Below are 13855 nucleotides of genomic sequence, written 5' to 3' on the forward strand. Positions count from 1 at the left end.
TGGAGGCGACACAACCGTCGACCGCAGCAGCTACTGAGGCGGACACCAGCGATATGGACTGAGCTAGGAGGGCTTCCCCCCGCGGCGCCGGCGGCAGCAGCGTTCCTCGGGGAGACACCCCAGACCCAGGGAGGAGGAGAAGCCCCCGGTACCCGCGGCGGCGGCCCCGCCTCTCCTGGCCGGTACTGTTGTCGCTTTTCCTCTCCTCCTCCCCATCCCCCGCCCCACCCCCTTCGGGCCATTGGAAAGACCAGGACTTTGATTTTCTTGGACAAATTGCCATCGCCCTGTTTTCACAAACTTGACGTGGAGACTCGGGCTGCGTTGGTAACTTTGATTTCCGAGACGCGAACGCCCGCAGCCCAATTGCTCTGTGGTGGGGACTCAGCGCCCACCTCCGATCCCGGACAGACGCTCCCCACAAGCCTTCCGAAGCCAACCTCAGCGCGAGGGAGCACGCTCTTGTCTGGGTTGCCTCTCTCCCCTCCCCCTTCCTCTGCCAACCGCGGGACTGCCATCCGGCTCAGCGAGATACCCCGGCGCCTGCGGCTCTTGACAGCACCTCAAACTCTCGCCTTCGATCTCCCTTTCTTCTCAACAGTCCTCAAAAAGGGCCAGTGTGGCCCCCTCGGACCCCGGAGGGCGCGTTCCAGGCGGCTCTTCTCTCCGCATTGAATCAGAAGCGCTGGGGGGAGGTCCTTGCGCATGCCAGGTGCACAGACAACGCGCTCGCCAGCCCCAGTGCCGGTGCGCTGCGGCGGGCCCGGCAGTGCCTGAGAGGCTGCGCCCCTACTGTCCTCCCCACCTTCACCCCAAGTGCTGTCCGGACTCAGCTGCGCGTCAACCCCGCGGCTCAAACAGCGTCGGACCCGCAGCCCTGCGGCGCTGCGGCCAGTCGCACCCGGCTAACTTTGAAGGGGGAAAACTGAGTAGCCGGGCTGGAGGGAGGGGGCTCGGGGCCGCGCGGCGCTCCCTCGGCCCCCCGGAGCCCCCGGACCCCCCGAGAGCCCCCGCCGAGTGCGCCCCAACCTCAGCATTGGAGCCGGCGCGGGTGTCACCCCCGCGCCGCCGGGCCGCCCTGGGTGGGACTCCTCCCGCGGCCTCAGGGGCCCCGGGGCGCGCGCAACAGGCGGCCCGAGTCAGCGGGAAGCTGGAGCGCCGGCGGCGTCGGTTTCGGAGGGGTGTGGAGAGGCGAGGCCAGGCAGAGCCCCGCGCAGCCATGGAGTCGCTCCTGCTGCCGGTGCTGCTGCTATTGGCGGTACTGTGGACACAGGCAGCCGCCCTCATTAACCTCAAGTACTCGGTAGAAGAGGAGCAGCGCGCTGGGACGGTGATCGCCAACGTGGCCAAGGATGCGAGAGAGGCGGGGTTCGCACTGGACCCAAGGCAAGCCTCTGCCTTCCGTGTGGTGTCCAACTCAGCTCCGCACCTGGTGGACATCAATCCCAGCTCGGGCCTGCTAGTCACCAAGCAGAAGATCGACCGCGACCTGCTGTGCCGCCAGAGCCCTAAGTGCATCATCTCACTCGAGGTCATGTCCAGCTCAATGGAGATCTGCGTAATTAAGGTGGAAATTAAGGACTTGAACGACAACGCGCCCAGCTTCCCGGCGGCACAGATCGAACTGGAGATCTCTGAGGCAGCCAGCCCCGGCACGCGCATCCCGCTGGACAGCGCCTATGACCCAGACTCCGGAAGCTTTGGCGTGCAGACGTACGAGCTCACACCTAATGAGCTGTTTGGCCTGGAGATCAAGACGCGCGGCGACGGCTCACGCTTTGCTGAACTGGTGGTGGAGAAGAGCCTGGACCGAGAGACACAGTCGCACTACAACTTTCGCATCACTGCTTTCGACGGCGGCGATCCGCCTCACCTGGGCACTGTTGGCCTCAGCATCAAGGTGACCGACTCCAATGACAACAATCCAGTGTTTGGCGAGTCCACCTATGCGGTGAGTGTACCAGAGAACTCACCTCCAAACACGCCTGTCATCCGCCTCAACGCCAGCGACCCAGACGAGGGTACCAACGGCCAGGTGGTCTACTCCTTTTATGGCTATGTCAATGACCGCACGCGTGAGCTCTTCCAGATTGACCCGCACAGTGGCCTGGTCACGGTCACCGGTGTCCTAGACTACGAAGAGGGCCACGTGTACGAACTGGACGTGCAGGCCAAGGACCTGGGGCCCAACTCCATCCCAGCACACTGCAAGGTCACCGTCAGCGTTTTGGACACCAATGACAACCCGCCAGTCATCAACCTGCTGTCGGTCAACAGCGAACTGGTGGAGGTGAGCGAGAGCGCCCCCCCGGGCTACGTGATTGCGTTGGTTAGGGTGTCTGATCGTGATTCCGGCCTCAACGGGCGCGTGCAGTGCCGTTTGTTAGGCAACGTGCCCTTTCGGCTGCAGGAGTACGAGAGCTTCTCCACTATCCTGGTTGATGGAAGGCTGGACCGCGAGCAGCACGACCAGTACAACCTCACGATCCAGGCACGCGACGGCGGTGTACCCATGCTGCAGAGTGCCAAGTCCTTTACTGTGCGCATCACCGACGAGAATGATAACCACCCACACTTCTCCAAGCCCTACTACCAGGTCATTGTGCAGGAGAACAACACGCCCGGCGCCTACCTGCTCTCTGTATCTGCCCGAGACCCCGATCTGGGTCTCAATGGCAGTGTCTCTTACCAGATAGTGCCGTCGCAGGTGAGGGACATGCCTGTCTTCACCTATGTTTCCATCAACCCTAATTCGGGTGACATCTACGCGCTGCGATCCTTCAATCACGAGCAGACCAAGGCATTTGAATTCAAGGTGCTAGCCAAGGACGGCGGCCTGCCCTCGCTGCAGAGCAACGCCACGGTTAGGGTCATCATCCTCGACGTCAATGACAATACCCCAGTCATCACGGCCCCACCACTGATCAATGGCACCGCGGAGGTCTACATCCCCCGCAACTCCGGCATAGGCTATCTGGTGACCGTTGTGAAAGCAGACGACTACGATGAGGGTGAGAATGGACGAGTCACCTACGACATGACCGAGGGCGATCGCGGCTTCTTTGAAATAGACCAAGTCAATGGCGAAGTCAGAACCACTCGCACCTTCAGCGAGAGTTCCAAGCCTTCGTATGAACTTATTGTGGTGGCCCACGACCACGGCAAGACGTCTCTCTCTGCCTCTGCGCTGGTCCTAATCTACCTGTCCCCTGCTCTCGACGCCCAAGAATCAATGGGCTCTGTGAACTTGTCCCTGATTTTCATTATCGCCCTGGGCTCCATTGCCGGCATCCTCTTTGTCACTATGATCTTCGTGGCGATCAAGTGCAAGCGAGACAACAAAGAGATCCGGACCTACAACTGCAGGTAGAGCCAACTTTCTTTTCTTTTCTTTTTGTCTTGGATGAATAAGGTGTATCTGTGTCACTGTGTGAAAATCCCAGTGCTTTTGTTTCTGTTTAAATGCATGCACCGTACCTACAGCGCTTCTTTTTGGAGGGGAGGGGGGAGTTTGTGGCAGTCCAAGCTGATCAATTCTTTTGATCTGACAATTTGCTGGAAGACAATCATTTACTGTTCGAATAGATTTTGTCACGTAATGATGAGCAGAAAAGCAATTATCATTTTAAAATTTGCACAGCTGCGTCCATGTAGTTGTGGAAGAAAAAAATGAGAGAGAGAGAGAGAGAGAGAGAGAGAGAGAGAGAGAGAGAGATTTTCAGCAGAACCACCAAGTACCACAACTTGCTTTCTGGGGCACTGTTTTGGGGACAGATTCTGAAAGAAAAGGGAATGCTGGCAGCTGCTCTGTCCTGTTGTAGAGATAAAGTGTGAAAAGAGCCTGAGTGGGAGTCTAAGGTAGGAAACAGAGTTGGGGGAAGAGAGAACAGGAATGGGTGGGGAAGCAGGTGATTAGTGTTTTTCAGTGTGTTCTTGGCTCATTTTGTATCCAGCCACCAAACATCTGGCTATATAAAGTGAAATTCTACCAGTTATCTGTATGTTTTCAAAAATCTGGTTGGTGGGTAGGGTAGAGACCAAATAGCCCAGAGAGGAACAGGACTTTGCATCCAGATGTTTCAGTAAAAATAACCATCTTCTAGAGTTGATGGTGCTTTCCTCTAATGTGGGTCTGCTGTGGTATTAAGATCTGCTCCCTACCAGTGGATGTCACTATGGACTATTGTGTTGCAGTTTCCTTTGAAGTGTGTACAGGGTGTGTGTGTGTGTGTGTGTGTGAGAGAGAGAGAGAGAGAGAGAGAGAGGAGAGAGAGAGAGAGAGAGAGAGAGAGAGAGAGAGAGAGAGAGAGAGAGAGAAGGGAAATGTGGAAGTGGAAACTGGAATAACACAGTTTTATTAAAAAAAAAAAAGATTCCCCGATAAGCATATTAGAGGGTCTTGCTGAAGCCCTTCCTTACAATTGGATAGAACAAATAAGTCTAACTATTTCTAGAATCCAATTTAGGACAATACATGTAATTTTTTCCAGCAGTGTCTCATCGAAATGGTTGAAAAAAAAAAGTTGTTTCTTTAGTTTGCTGAAACGATGCTGCTATTTCCTACTAAGGTGTGTGTGCACTTTCAACACACCTACACATCAAATGTGTCTCTTGTGCCATCTGTGCTTGCATGTTAATTAGTCAAAATATGTTCCTGTAGGTCCGATTTGTATTTGATACCATCTGAAATGCACACTTCTGTGAATCAGAGCCCCCTGAATATGTAACAGCCATGCAATTATTGTTTCCCTTTTACTATTCTCTGCATTACACAAGTTAGTAGACAAATGCTAACCACACATGAATATCAATCAGGTGCCATAAAAGAGCAGCTGCAATGCCTCATAAATGCTTTAATCCTGTTACTAGTGAAATGGCCGTGACTTTTTCTTTCCTTCAGCTCCAAGTCATTTCAGATGGAAGAAATGGAAATTAATATCGCTCTTACCTTTGAAACCTGCAACTTCCAGTGGCTATTTTTATAGGAGAAAAATGTAGGGTCTATAAATTTTTATTTATATGGAGATAATGATAGAGGGGGCTCTTTTTAAGTCATTTCCTCAGCATCAAATATATGCATAAGACCCTTTCTTTGATGAAAAAGAAATAAGCTTGAAATAAAGCTATTGAAGGCTTTGCCACCTCTTGGTGATGTATAACTAGAAGTGAGAGATCTTTTCTAGAGCCTGCCAGGAAGATCATTAAATGAGGAGGAGAGCATTTGAATTGGAAAAAACAAACAAATAAAAAAAAAAAAACAAGTCAGTGCTCTCCAACTTCACTCACATGTGTATTTTGTAAAGAGCTCTGTTCCCTGTGATGGTTTGGGATTAATGAAGTACAGTTTAATTAAATAATTGGTCAATACAGACAAGGCTGCACAATGAATGCCTCAGCTGAATAATTGGACAGGGCATTGCCAAACTTACCCATCATGGGTAAACAAAATGATTAGAACTTTCCATTGATTCTGTAAACAGATTAGAAAAGAAAATCAACCCCTGTCCGGGGGTCTTTGGGATTTTATCTGCTCCCAAGCTCCAGTAGCATCAGCTTGCCATCACTGCAAGTGGGCCTGAGCACAGAGCCAAAGGGTGAGGGGAATGCAACTGCTCAGCTCCTGGAAGATCCTGGGGACAGAGCAAGAATTTGCCTCTGGAGATATGCAATTTCCCTGTCTCCTCAGACTTTTGAGAAACCTAAAGTTCAAGAGCTTGTCTTTCCATGTACTAGGCAGAGGTTTCTTGTTCTAGTCCTCTGCAGAGCCTCTTCCACAAATGCACTCATTTATGAGACATGCGAGATGATCTGCAATTGCTGCTTGAATTGGGTTCCCTTTTTGTATTCAGACAATTAGCTTTGTCGAAAGAGAATACAGGCATAGTCTTTTCTTGTAAAGATCAACCTGTATTATTTATTAACCCTATTGTTTTGCTGATCATTGCCCAGAAATTGAATTTCCAAACAATAGGCTGAATCACTGTGTGCAAAATAATAAATGACTGAGAATCTGGCTACATTGTAATGTATTTCTTTTGACAAGTCTCTTAATGCTTGATGTCTTTGGTGCACGTTGCTGGGTCTGTGTCAGTGTTAATTAAATTGAGCTCTTTATGTTCCAGTTGCAGCACAGCTGCTTGTAGGTACACCTGAATGAAGAAGGATGCTGAATGCACTAACCTTTAAATTCCTTTGCAGTAATTGTTTAACCATCACTTGTCTCCTCGGCTGTTTTATAAAAGGACAAAACAGCAAGTGTCTGCATTGCATCTCGGTTTCTCCCATTAGCGAGGAGCAAGACAAAAAGGCTGAGGAGAAAGTGAGCCTAAGGGGAAAGAGGTAAAGAGGCATTTCCCCTCATTCAAATGGGTTTGGCTATAGGATTTCTCCAGGAGAGGAGGGGGTGGGGTGGGTAATAGAAGGGAGCAGGGCTAGGGCAGGGGGAAGGAAAGTGTGGAGGAGAGGAGCTGAGGATGTGTCAAAGGACAGGTGTCTGGTCTCCTACCCAATCCAAAACTCATTAGGTCAATCATAGAGGAACTTGATTGAGGGTGTTCACCACATGGCAAATGCCTGGAGGAACTGTAACGAGGGTTATTTTTTATTTCCTTCTATCTCCTCTTCCATTTAATTGGGACTTCTTATTTCACCCAGGAATTCCTTTGGATTCCAGGGACGCTCCAGATTTGAGCATTTTCATGCTTTCTCTCCCATAGGCTCAACTTTCCCCATCCCCCCACCCTTGCTAAATGGCCACTCACAAGGAGAAATTCCAATTACAAAGTACAGAAACTTTCTTGGGTGGGGGCGGGGGCTGAGTGGGCGGTTGGTTACTATGTTTAATATGAAAACTTTATGGCCCTCAGCTTTTTTTCACATGTAAAAAGCACAGGGAGAAATCCGATGATGTAATGCACCCGAATAAGAAGCTGGAGTGGAGATGGGGTGCAACCCTCTGGGGTGCTTAATGTTTATTAATCAGTGCATGGTTTGGGAGGGCATTAGCGATACATGCTGCCTTTTCTGTCACATAGAATCGCTGAGTACTCCTATGGTCATCAAAAGAAGTCAAGCAAGAAGAAAAAAATCAGTAAGAATGACATCCGCCTGGTACCCCGGGATGTGGAGGAGACAGACAAGATGAACGTTGTCAGTTGCTCCTCCCTGACCTCATCCCTCAACTATTTCGACTACCACCAGCAGACACTGCCCCTGGGCTGCCGCCGCTCCGAGAGCACTTTCCTGAACGTGGATAACCAGAATACCCGCAATACCAGCGCCAACCACATCTATCATCACTCTTTCAATAGCCAGGGCCCTCAGCAGCCAGACTTGATCATCAATGGTGTGCCTCTGCCCGAGGTGAGTGCAGCTATCCAGCTCTGTGAGGTCTTCCCAGACCTCTTTTCCATGCTCTCACTGGACCCCATAGGCCTTTACACTGGTATATTCCCTGGCAGGGGTGGGGAGAGTTTCTCTGCCTAAGCCCATTTCTGTGATCAAGATTTGCTACCAGTGCTTCTTGGGTCAAAGCATAATCCAACATACTGAGCCTTTGTAGGGGTGGATGTTGGGAGTGGGAGCTCAAGGGATCTGAGCCTTTGAAATCCCTGTATGGTATTCTGGCATAATACGAATTTTGCTCTACTTGTTGCAAATATGGCATGCTTGCCAGCCAATGGTACCTGTATTCCAGTTAAAGTGACAGAGAAAGAGTCAACAAGTAGTTAAAGTTGGATAAACCCTAGAATGCCCAGGGGTTAATTTTAGCCTCCTAAATCCCCCTTTGGCTTTTTCTTTTTTGGTCATATGCATGCTTTGCCAAGGCTATGGATGGACTGGTTAAAGGGAGGCAAACAAAAAAAATTAAAAAGCCACATTGCTATTTCTTGGTAGTTCTTAATGGTGATGTTTGACAAATGAGGGGCTTGAAACCGTCACTAATAATGAAAATTTCAGAAATTAACTATGCATTTGAATTAGCTCTGTTTCCTTTTACCGGGAATGAATATTTTCAAATGGAAGCATTATTTTTTTAAAAAAACATAATATGGTCTGATGTTTGCTCGCTGCTAAAATATGTCAGGGTAGTAGGGTGATAATGTGGATGATGGTGGGTGGGTGGAAGGCTATACATAACAGTTCTTAAGTTGATATTATTTTTCCATGAATTGCTTAAGTCCCTCTTTGATTGAAAATTTGCACTGGGAGGCATATGCCCTCTTCCAAGACACTAATGAAAATAATACTGCATACTTGGAGAACACTTCCACATTTTTTGAAGCACCTTCACACCTATTGTCTTCTTTGATCCTTGCAATCAGGTATCTTGCCCTTCAGTAGATGATGAAATGGAGGTACACAGACGTTAAAGGACATGTTCAGACTCACAGAGCAGGACATTGAGAGGGAGAGGAGAGGAGAGGAGAGGAGAGGAGAGGAGAGGAGAGGAGAGGAGAGGAGAACAAGAAGTAGATCTCAGGGCTCTATAACTCTCTGGTAAGTGCTGTTTCAGTGACACTTTCCTGCCTCAGGAATAATTCAGCCTGACATACCTGGGCTATGATGCATATAAAATGGTCTCATAGTATTTATATCAATTTCATAGGGCAAAGGGTTTTAGGACCAATTGCATCGCTCTCTTCTCCTGGTTCCTGAAAAATAATTCTCCACAGAATTAATGGGAACAAATAGCAGTGCTCTTAATAAGAAACTGATGCTATTCTGCCAGCAAGAAAAACACCAATATTTACAATCTATAAATCTATAAATAAGGATTTATTGAAAATCCAGTATTATGCTAGGTAGGCTTAGTTATAATTATGAATATCAGTGAATACTATTAGGGAATAGACCATAGACTTTTTGGAAGAGTACTTATGGACCACCAAGAGTTCAGCAATGGAGAGGGAGACATAGTGCTTTGTAGTGGAATCAGATAGACCATGATCTTGAATCAGGGGGATACCACTTGCTATGGAATTTCTCTGAGTCTCTGTTTCCTCATCTACAAAATGGGCATATCTACCATGCAAGGTTTGTCCAAGGAATAATATGACATTGTGTGATGTAAAAGGTCTGACACATAGGTGCCCTCTGAATTGGACAATAATTGGAGAATCACTGTTGCAATGGCCTGTACACCCGAGTATGACTCCCTAAGCACTTATCACCAAAGAAGAATTTAAGTTGGTTGTATATGGATAAGACCTACAAAGTGGTGTGATTAGAGTATCCATATTGGATATTTAAACAGCAGAGGTAAAAGATGCTAAAATTGTGGGTTAAAGTGCTGACTGCTGTTGCTTGTGGAACTGGACAAAAGGATTGAATCCTGAGGGCTTGGTGATTATTTATGCAATCAGTTAAAGGTACTAAAGAAATATGAACCTCGGTGTCTATGAGGTGGTTGGAGGGGGCAGGAGACATATGACTATGTTTGCGTGGTTTACCTAAGATCTTGGTGTTTTCTGAAATCATCCTATGGGCAGCATGAAGCAAAGTGTTGCTTCAATTATTTAGAAAAGCCATGGAAAGTCTGAATTCTGATCCTATCCCTGACTATAAAGCCAGGTGCTCTCTTTATTTAATAAAATCACACAGATCTAGTCTCTAGGGCTAGTTAGGGCCAAGACAGTGTGTACTAGACACAGTGAGGTTAAGTGGGTATTTCTAATAAACGGTCCTGGAGAGTTCAGCTGACAAACTCATTCAGAAAGGGGAGAGACCCACACAGCCACACATGAATCAGGCCATTTAACCTATATCTATCACAAAGCCCTGCATGGGGAAAATGACAGTTCTCCTTTCTTCCCATACCAGAGGCCCCTCAACGTGGATTAACCAGAATATTTGAGGCACAGTCTACTCTATAGAAGAGCAGAAATGATTGATTCATACATTCAGCTAATATTTGTTGAGTGTCTGCTTTTTGTAAGGTTCTGCTCTAGGCTCTAGTGTTAGAGAAGTGAAAAAGATGGTCTCTGACCACAAGGAATGTACATTCTAATGGGGTAGACAAGAAAACAAATAGAGTGATAAATGCTACTATCAGGTAAGATATTCACCATTCCTAGGATAGTAATATACTGATATATTTCCTACCTTTCTTCATATTTTCCTCATTAATTAATTAATCCATACAAGAAACCAACATTTATTAAGCAATTATAGCAGTGATGCGTTACAATGTGATAAATATTAGATTTTATGAAAATTTCTGTATTAAATCTTATGTCACATTTTTCTTATTGTTTCATTAAACCATTATTTTATTTGTTTATTAATTCAACCCAGTAGCATTTATTGCACACTTAGACTGTGCCAGACACTGTACTACTTGCTGAGGATACAAAAATAAAACACTTGATCCTTGACCCCAGGAAGCTTACAGGGATACAGACAAGTAAACAGGTCGTTTCAATTCAGGATAACATCTGTTTCCTGAGCATATGTTACATTCTCAGGACCAAAGGTCATTACCCATTAGATTCCCCTGCTGGGCTACCTTGTGACAAACCCACTCCCTTCATTAGCTGTAGAGTCAGTTGCAGGGCTTACTTCCAATGGCATCATAGAGGAGTCAGAACTGCCTCCCTCGCGGCACTTCATCACACTTTGAAGTTTATCACCATGGCATTAGATCAAACCAGTAAGCATTGTTTGAGTATCCACTGTGTGCTCAGCTGTGTGGCAGGTACCATGGGGATCCCAAATAAATATAAGATGTAGCTTCTGCCCTCAGAGAATTCACAGTCTAGTTGGGGAGCTAAGATCCCTGCAAGATTCCCTGCAAGATTTCCCTGCAAGCAATACAAGAGTTTCTAACCACGTGTTACTTTGTAGGCTCCTTAGTATACGCCTTCTCCTCCTTCCATGGCAGCCCTGCCATCACTTATACGCAGATCTACTGTTGAACTCCCAAGGTCTGGTGCTGATGTGAGGGTAACTTTTGCATTAGTGTGCAAATCTAGCCACATCTGAACATTGTTGGCTCTAGAAACCAAAGGGAACATGCCTTTAAATGCATTAGATAGATAGGTAAGGTAAAGGAATGGAGCACTAGTCTAGAATTGGAGCTCAGCCTTTAGTATTACAGAGATCATCTGCCTAGATTGTATATCATTATTTACCAGTCCTCTGATGTTGGTCAGGAAATCAGCTATGTAGACTTTGTGGTTTTGTACACAAATTTGAGGAGAAAAAGTGTAGGATACCTTTACTGTTTACAGAACAGTTTTGTAGAATTAGTGATGTCAGATAGCTCTTAAAAATTTTAAATTGAAAAGTGAGGTTTATATTCTTTGGTATCTTGGTGTATTTAGTCCATAGACTTAGTGCTTGTGTAAGTGAGAGTGTGTGTGTATCTGTGTTTGGGGAATGTGTGGGGGTGGAGACTGAAGAGAGGGAAAAGGAGGTTTAAAAAGAAACAGAACGAAGAAGAAGAGAGAAAGTTAACAGTTTGTTTGATAAGATTTTCCTAAAAACTATTCCAATTTTTTACAGAGTCCTTAGTATGGCAAATAATTTTCCTTCCAATCTTATGGAACAAAGGCATGCCTACTGGGTACCTCTGGATGCCGCAAAGTGTAACTTCTTTGTACATAAACATTTCTGCATTACCCTTTCATTACCCAGGATGTGGCCATTGCTGGAGGAAGAAAATGCAACTAATTTCTTCTACTGGTAATGGAGACTTTGGTGGGAACTTTTCTTCCTTTCAGGAGGGGTGGAGTGGCCCAAATACCCAGGCTCTTTGGGAGGCACTTTTTTAGTTGTAGTTTTCTAATGTTAAATACTCTTAAGCTGAGGACTCTAAGAGAGTCGTAGACAAGAGCTTCCAGAATTCTAATCATAGGTGCATAGGAATTTAGATTTTTGTTTCAAACTCAGTCTTGAGTTCTCTCTTTCTATTTTTCTATCTTTCCCTAGTAAACTGTAGCATCTTTAATATGAGACTTCCTGAGGGTGTGTGTGCTTTGCTGTGGTCACTCACCAAGGAGTTTCATAAGTAGCAATGTGGTAGCAGTGGGAGAGTTTGCAGAACAAGGATGTATGTGGCAGATCAAATTGAACGCTTCCAATTATCCTACAGAAAGTCTCAATACATGTTACCTTAGTGCAAATAATGAAACTAAAATACCAGTTAGGCTTTGAAGAAAATAAAAAGAAAGAAATAGCTCAGCATGCTTTGGTCCCTAAAACAGTTTTACAGTTAGGGATTTTCAGTGATTTGAGTGAAACTCTAAGCTAAGAAACTAGAAAAGCAGCCACAAACCTGTCAGATATCAGATTCAGAAATTACTAGAAAATTAATAGGTATGATAAGGCTGGCTTGGGTAGCAAGGAAATGACACAAAGCACCACTTCCAATTAAAACTGACCAACAAACCCTTCAGTGAGCATTTTTTATGTTACTTTCCTCGTCATGACAAGGTCTTGGCACCATCTAAGTCTTATCCCAAAGGGTCAAAAGTAACCCTCAGGCTGCAGAAGGAAGCAATGGAAAACAGGGTAGCCCACATCTTTTAAAAATGCATACTCCAGTTTTCTTTTAGACTTTGGGTGGTGAGCACACAATGTAGTATATCTATATTGTATTATACATTTGTACACCTGAATATTATATAATGTTTTTAATCGATGTTACCCCAATAAATTTAATTTAAAAATCAATGACCCCACTTCTACTAAGAGACACTCTAGGGCCACCCATTGCCTACACTATATCTTATTGGCCCCTTTCACATCTAGCCCAGGCAGCTGGTTTCCCAGCGGGGATCCATTTGCAAGATGTGTTCCAGAATAAACTGTTCCTCCGTCGTCTCCATGCAACTGCTTCAGAACTGAGTTAGTTTACATTAGTATTTGCTAATTTATTATTATCATTCCTTATTGGCAATTAACTGGTTACCTTAGAGATCACCTCTCTCCCCATACACCTTCACTAAAGTTGAGCTCAGCCTGAGCTCTTGCTAATGATCCTGAGATTTCTCTCACTAGGGGACTGGAGGCAGGACTTTTTCCATAGAGGGCTCTGAGGCTTTGGAATTCCTCTTATCAGAGGACCACTTGTTTTTGGGTCCCAGTGGCCCCACATAGTTTTTCTCTGATTGTCAGTCAGACTTACAAGGTGGGAGGAGCTGCAGACCTCTGCTTCCCTAACCTTTCCCTAGTCTTTGCTGTGGCTTTAGTATACTGTGCTCAGAGGCTGAAGCTAGGGGATTGGGGGTTTGCTTGTTAGGAATTAGAGGACTAAAAAAGGATGAAGTCACCTCCCAGCAAAGCTAGAGTCTTTCAATTATGGCACTGCAGTGGATCTAAGGCGTCTGCTTAGTTTCAGATGTTGACCCCTCTGCATGTGTATCTTAGCTTCCAGGGCTTAGGGAAGGCTAAGCTTGGCTGGATCAGATGTGGGTAAATGAAGCCATTTGTACAAGAGACCTGTGTGTGAGAGGCGGGAGGCCGGCTCTGGAGCGGCCATTTTCCCCCACTGAGAGAAGGCTTGATTTCTTGATGTGTGACTGGCTGGCCTTTACTGTGAGCCTCATTTACTTCGAACAATTGAGAGGCTTGAAGTGAAAGTCCCAGAGGATCAGTTGTTTGTAGAGGGAAATACTCTTCAAGTTACATTTCCTCATTTCTTCTTTGTGTAACTTATGAGTGGTTTCTGTGTGGGTTGTATGGTGAGGGTCACTCCGCTTCCAGTGGGTGTACCCAAGCTGCTAGCACCTCTTTGTGTCCCCCCCCCCCAGGGAATGGTGAAGAAAGTACTGCTGCTGTGTGAAGAACAGCTTGCCAATTCCATAAACTTGGGCTCCCATATGGAAATCTCATTTGCTATCATTCAGCATTT

At 46.3% G+C, this 13855-nt stretch overlaps 1 protein-coding gene across 1 annotated transcript in view; it reads left to right on the forward strand.

The window, feature by feature from the left end:
• The first annotated feature begins 1092 nt into the window (after positions 1-1092).
• The window catches only part of PCDH19 (protocadherin 19), a 102580-nt gene continuing 89817 nt past the window's right edge, over positions 1093-13855 (forward strand). The window contains 3 exon segments of the mRNA XM_033121349.1: positions 1093-3366; positions 6199-6339; positions 7035-7362. Of these exon segments, the coding sequence (XP_032977240.1) occupies positions 1220-3366; positions 6199-6339; positions 7035-7362 (2616 nt within the window). The 5' untranslated portion in view covers positions 1093-1219.

Source organism: Rhinolophus ferrumequinum, chromosome X (assembly GCF_004115265.2).
Source record: "Rhinolophus ferrumequinum isolate MPI-CBG mRhiFer1 chromosome X, mRhiFer1_v1.p, whole genome shotgun sequence".
NCBI classification, from domain to species: domain Eukaryota; kingdom Metazoa; phylum Chordata; class Mammalia; order Chiroptera; family Rhinolophidae; genus Rhinolophus; species Rhinolophus ferrumequinum.